This window comes from Alligator sinensis, unplaced genomic scaffold (assembly GCF_000455745.1).
Source record: "Alligator sinensis unplaced genomic scaffold, ASM45574v1 scaffold86_1, whole genome shotgun sequence".
NCBI classification, from domain to species: domain Eukaryota; kingdom Metazoa; phylum Chordata; order Crocodylia; family Alligatoridae; genus Alligator; species Alligator sinensis.
In genome coordinates this window covers 2,196,045-2,202,686 of record NW_005841971.1, presented here as the reverse complement: position 1 = coordinate 2,202,686, position 6,642 = coordinate 2,196,045, and the positions used below count along the sequence as shown (strand labels likewise).

Genomic DNA, 6,642 nt, shown 5'->3' with positions numbered 1-6,642 from the left:
TTTCCCTAAAGAAAATAAAAGGTAAAGTTAAAAAAAAATCCTCTACAAAATGGGTAAAGTTCAATGATTTTGCCCCACTCTTTTTGGCAGAGGGGGAAGGTCCTGCATAAGGAGTATTGGCAAAAAAAAGAAGTACCTAAAAGGGCAGCAGGGATGATTGCTGAAGATGCAGTATATGAGGGGATTGATGGCACTGTTTAAAGATGGGAGATTCTGAATTATCACGGATGCATAGAAGCGTTCTTTGGTCTCGGGAAGTACATTAAAGTTGTCCAGAATATCAAAGAGAAAGTAAGGACTCCAGCAGAGTACAAATGCTGCAAAAGAAAGAGAGACAACTTAAAAATGTGAAGTTACATGGGATAAATATGTGAGGAGATCATCATAACATTGACTTGGGATTATATCAAACAGTTTGGTCATGTCAGTCTCTCTCCCCATCAAAGCATCTTAATTAAAAGATTATTTATGAGATCTTCTAGTTAATGTATTCATAGATTACCAACCCCCAGCTCAAGGCAGGATCACCCCTGACTAAACTGTTCCAATTAAGCATTTGTTTAACCTGCTCTTGAGAATGTCCAAGATGGAGATTCCACAATGTCTCTAAGTATCCTCTTCCAATGCTTGACCACCCTCATAATCAGAAAATTCCTCCTAATCTCCAATTTAAATGTCCCCTGCTCAGTCTTGGGGCCTTTGCTCCTATTCCTGTGCCCTACTGTCCCAGAGAAAAGTGCATCTCCATCCTTTCTGTAATTGCCCTTTAGGTATTTGAATACTTTTCTCAAATCCTGCCTCAGTCTTCTCTTCTCCACACTAAATAACCCTAGTTCTTTTAGCCCCCTCTTCCTAAGTCTTGACTCCCAAGTCCCTAATAATTGTTGCTGCTCTGCACTGGACTCTTTCCAAACTGTCCACATCCTTCTTGAAGAGTGGAGCCCAAACCTAGAAATAGTACTCTAAATGAAGCCTCACCAGTGCTAAAGAGAGCAGAAGAATTGCTTTGATTTACCAGTGATAATAATAAAGTCCAGTAGGCTATTGGGTTTTTTGCAACAAGAACACACTATTGTCTCATATTCAATTTATGGCTTACTATAATCCCAGGTCCTTCTCAACAGTACTGCCATCTAGCCAGTCATTCCTCATTCTATATTTGTGCAGTTATTCTGTCCCAAGTACAGGACTTTGCAGTTGTCCTTGCTGAATTCTGATTAACTGATTGATTTCATTGCTCTGAAGAACATATTTTCCAACGGATGCTTGTCTGAGTACATAAGAAATGTATGTGGAAGATGCAAAGTGTTTGCCTTTTCATGTGAAATGTCATACTCATTGCATCTTTACAAGCAGACCACGGTGAGCAGTGTGCCATATGTTTCTTTAAATTACAGAGGTGCCTGTCACAGGTCCGGAGAAAGAGAAAGAATGGCTATAGACTGTTCCACAGCTATAATAATAGCAGTGTAATAGCTATACACTGTTACTACATCCTTGTAGGCTGAGATTTTCAAAAGAATTTTTGGGTTTTCACAAGCCAGTCTCAACTGAAATACCAACAGATTAAGGTCCCTAGTTCCCTTGGACTCCTTTGAAAATCCCAGGTGATATAAGCGAGTTGTACAATAAATTTCAACATTTAATAGAGTTACCATAGTAGATGTTGTTTGACAGCTTTGTAATGGTAGGAATCTCTAAGAAAGGCTTTTTTTTCATTGCAAAATGGACACATTTCAACCAGCTGTGACCTGGATCTTGTGAAAAACTTGAAACAGAGAAATGTATTTCATGTGTGTGAATACTACTGCTGAAATATTAAATAAGTATCTAAACTGATAGTTACTGCCACAAAATAAAGCACTCTAAATGCTGTCCTTAAAAGGAAAAGATAAATGCATCTCTGAGCATGTAGCTATAGGGGGGCAGTTTTATGATTACAGGCGTGGATGTCAGCTATGTAAGTAAATGGCTACAATGGTCTCCCTGTGGTGAAGCTGCTGGCTAATCACAAGCCCCATGTAATGCTACATTAATTTTTCTTCATATGCTGTCAGCATTACCATTATGCCAATGTAATCTTGTCTCCTTGGGAAATGAATACTGAGGGACACGTGCACTGAGGCATTTGCTACATGATTTGGTAGGAAAATTTATTGTTCCCATTAGATTAATCAGCACACTTCTAATGTCAATTCAGATTGGTATAGAATTGAGTCGTCACCCCATCCATCCTACTCTCCAGACTTCTGTAGTCCCAGCAGATGTAATCCACGGGAAATGAAGCTGATGTGTAGCAAATCTCAGCATGTTGAGGGTCAGACCAATCACCATATTTGGGATCAGGAAGAAATTTTATCTCACGGTCAGATTAGTATGGACTGTGGGGGGTTTTGCCTTCCTCTGTAGTGGTGGGCATGGCCCTCTGCCCTGGACTTCTTGAGCGTATACTGACAACGTTTTACAGGAGCAAGACACTGGCTGCTGTGGTTCCTTTGCTTTACCTGTGGCAGCTTAGGGCGTAAATCTATGTTGAGTCAGCATTGAGGGTAGTCTTATGTAGAGTTTAGATTATGGTTGTATGGGATGGTTTGAATAGGGATGATCTTGCCTCAGGCAGAGGGTTGGACTATGGGGTTCCTTCCAGCACTTTAGAAGAATTATTTATTATAACCCCTTATTATTCAGGTTTCTTCCTTTTTAGAAGAAACCTGCATAACAGGAAAACAATTGCCTGTCTTTTCTATGCCATGTTCTTTCTCATTATAGTTGTAGATGTATAGTTGCTAACTGTATGGATTTACTTACCAAGAATAATTACGATGCTGTACTTGACGGCTTTAACTTTAGCTTTGGATATGAGGCCTCGATTAGTAAAACTAGCGCAGAATTTGCCATCTGTGGAAATAAGAGAAGGAAAGTTCAAATGTAGAACTCACCCAGCAAGGGATAAATGGAGTGATGAAAAGTGATGGAGGAGTGCCTTGAGGCTAAAAAAAGTTGAGACCCACTGCTCTATGCCCTCTTAAAATCAGGCACCTAGAAGTTGCCGTACACTTTGCACCTGTGGAATCAGAAAAAATATATGCCTTAAACTTTGACTATTTTAGTTATAAGATGACATAACCGCTTTGTGGAGAATTGCTGGCTCTGTATAGTAGAACAGATAAGAGAAAGTGTTTGTTCTTTGTAACTCCTCTGCAACTGCTTCGCTCACCGCGGCCTTGAAGATAGCAAAAAGTATGTACAACTCTGATTTGCAGGTGCAAGAAGGAGGTTTGTGAACTAACCTCGCCTCCCCCATTAGTTCCCATCCTGATTACAGCAAAGAAATAATAAAGTAACATTATAGCCGCTTTTCATGCTAATTTCACTATATGATCACGTGAGTTGTAAGCAACTGTTAAAAAGTATATAAGCCTCCTGATTTTGCTCTTGGGGGGGGACCCCTTCCAAGTGCTTGGGAAATCCGTCACTTTGGAATCCCCCCTACAGCTGTAGTTTCTTTTGAATAAAAGCTTCTGCTGACCTGACCCAAAAGTATGCTGCGTGTGTTTCCACGACAATTCCTGGTGCCGTGACTCGGATCCAGAACACAGGCTGAGAAAGGAGGACCGCAGACTGCCCCCCCCCGAACCCCGAGGCGCCAAACTTGAGAGGTAAGAGACCTAATTCAAAATCTCTATTGGGGTTTCGGAGGAGAACTGCCTGTAGGCTCCCAACTTGGCCGTGGTAACTGGATCTGAACCTTGTTAAAACAGGTCAGTCTGAACCTTACTGCCGGCTAAAATTTTCTGTCTGGTAAAGGATCCCATTTTGTGTCTGGTAACGTACGTTTTATTTAGGGAGAAACTGTATGAAGCACCTTCATCCTACAGCACATCGGGCTTGTCGTTAATTAACTAAGGCGGTGTGGGGGAGGAGGTCTGGCTGACTGAATGAATGTGCATGTGTGTGTATTTAGAAATATGAGCCACTGACCAGGTCTGAGACTACGGTTGGGTTCAGCCGCCCCAATTCTGCCTGACAGGGCAGTTTTGAAAGCAAGGGGGCCCAACTGGAACCTCGTGACCCAGTGGACAGGGCTTCCCAGTGATTGAATAAATGTGTGTGTGTGCATTTAGAAAAATGAGCCACTGACCAGGTCTGGGACTAAGGCTGGGTCTAGCCGCCCCGATTCTGCCTAAAAAAGGTAGCGTCGAAAGCAAGGGGGCCCAGCTGAAACCTCGTGACCCAGTGGACAGGGCGTCTGAGTGATTTTGTCTTTTCCAAACCCCTTGTCCCAGTAGCTTCTGCCGAGAGCAGGAGTGAAAGGATTCCTCTTGTGTTTCCCTTCCCATTTCCATTTTATGAGCCGGTGTCGGGTCAGAAGCCTTTTGTCTGGGCAGTGAAAAACTGCGGGGCAAGGCACTGAGCGGCCCGGACATCCTAAATAAGCCTCTCCTACGTCTCCCTGTGTGACTGAAAATGGGAACGAGTCAGTCTAAACAAGTTCCCGTCCCCCCTAAGGGGACTCCGGCGTACTTTATGTACACACACTATTCTCCCGAGGCTTGCAAGTACCTGGATAAGTGGAACTGGTATACTAGGGATGATCCTGTGAAGCATTTTCCACAAGAAGGAACATTTGATCAGGATAAAATAGTGCACTTAAGAGGGGCTTTAGAGTCCCGTGGATCCAAAACACCACAAAACCAGTGGGACGCGTTCTTTTATTGGTATGATGAAATGTCCAAAAGGCGGACAGAATCTCAAACTAGGAGCCTAAAAGACTCTCAAGAAAAATTAAAACAGCAGTTACAAGCTGTTCGGGAGAAATTGGCTGCTCCCCCAAATTACACGCCGGCCACCGCTCCGATGTATCCAGCATTGCCCGGGGCGCCCCCACCACCGGAGCCAGCAGAGGATATCCTTGACCTTTGTTCGAACCCTGCTCTCCTGGGACTCCCACATCAGCAACAACCGGTTCAACATCAGGCTGCAGCCCAGGCTATTAACTCATTAGCTGAAGCTCCTTCAGTAAATCCATCCACGGAGCTTAATAGTCTGGACTCATCCACCATATCTGCCACTCAATCATCACCAGTGTGGCAATTTACTCCTGGGTCACAACCCACCACAGGTGTATTTAGAAGAATGGGAATAGGCATGGAAAGATCTCCCATCAATCTTAGATCCCGAGCTGCACAAGTTTACCCCCTAAGACAAATGCCAGGCATTGGCACCGATGGACAAAATATAGTAACCGTGCATGCACCCTGGACTCCAGGTGATCTCTACAATTTAACTCAAAAATTCCCCAAAATCAGGGAAGACCCAGAAAAATTTCAGGAAGAATTGCAGACTGTTATAAATTGTTATAATCCAACATGGGCTGACATTAATCAGCTCATGCGATCGATTTTGCCCAAGGAAACTATGCTACGTCTGTATGCTGCCTGTACTTGGCCAGATCAAAACCCAGGGATTGGCCAAGACTTTATTGACAAGAGAAATGCTTTGGTTCAGGCAGTTCTCACAATTTGCCCAAAAAAGGCAGACTGGACCAAAATAAATACCTGTAAACAAAACAAAAATGAACACCCCAGTGACTATTTGGAACGCCTCAAACAGGCATTTGAACGATACTCAGGAATGGATAACCCAGTCGGAAATGCTAAACAAGCAATAGTGGCAGCATTCATCCAGGGACTTAACCCTAAAATTGCTGAGAAAATTCAAACAGTAATTATTGGCTGGGAAACTAAAGATTTGACTGAAGTCCTTGCTGCGGCTAACCATTTTCATAACAAATTGGAACGGTCTAAAGACAATGCCGAGTTTAAGTTAATGGCCTTACAGATTTCTCAGTTGCAGGGTCCAGGTAGAGGAAGGGGACGAGGACGGGGAAGGGGAGGCCCGGGTAGATTCAGGGGAAGAGATAGATCCTTGAGCCCACAAAACCCAGGCTATGGGAACCAATGTCATTATTGCAAGCAAGAAGGACATTGGAAATCAGAATGCCCCAAGCGCCCCGGCCAAGGACCCAGACCCCAGTCCCTGCCCCCACCTCCACTTCCTGTCAATTTTCCCAGTGTTGAATAGGACAGCCTGAGGGACAGTGACATCATCGCTCCTTTGCTTGCTACTGACCAATCTGGTCCGTTTGTTGAATGCCTTATTTCTGGTAAACCTGTCTCCTGTCTTGTCGACACCGGAGCATCCCGCTCCACGCTAAAGGCTGCTGAGTTTCCTTTTCTACCTTATTCTCCTGAAACTATAAATGCTGTCGGTATAGGCGGACAACCTATCCCACATCCCGTCTCTGAACCTGTCTCCATCTCTATTGGCCCTTTGTCTGAAAATCATGCCTTTCTTCTTAGCCCCTGTGCACCTGTCAACCTTCTTGGTAAGGATTTGTTGTGTAAACTGGGATGCGTGATTTATTGTAGCCCAGATGGTGTTTACCTTGAGGTACCAGAACATAGGGAAACTGAGCTTGTGGCTTTGCTAACCCAGGAGTACTCTGAACCTGACACTTCCTACTTGCAAGAGGAACTGTTGGCACGAGTACCTCCACAGCTGTGGTCCACCCATGCAAATGAAGTGGGGCACATGCTGAGTGCTGAACCAGTGCGTATCATCTTGAACCCTGCCAAGCCA

At 44.0% G+C, this 6,642-nt stretch overlaps 1 protein-coding gene across 1 annotated transcript in view; it reads right to left on the bottom strand.

The window, feature by feature from the left end:
• Positions 1–6,642, bottom strand: part of NPSR1 (neuropeptide S receptor 1) — a 122,018-nt gene that overhangs the window by 1,489 nt on the left and 113,887 nt on the right. Inside the window, exons 7-9 of the mRNA XM_025200586.1 lie at positions 2,809–2,898; positions 137–317; positions 1–5 (exon numbers count right to left, since the gene is read on the bottom strand). The exon at positions 1–5 is cut by the window's left edge and continues 1,489 nt beyond it. Coding sequence (XP_025056371.1) covers positions 1–5; positions 137–317; positions 2,809–2,898 — 276 coding nt within the window. The remainder of the gene's footprint in view (positions 6–136; positions 318–2,808; positions 2,899–6,642) is intronic.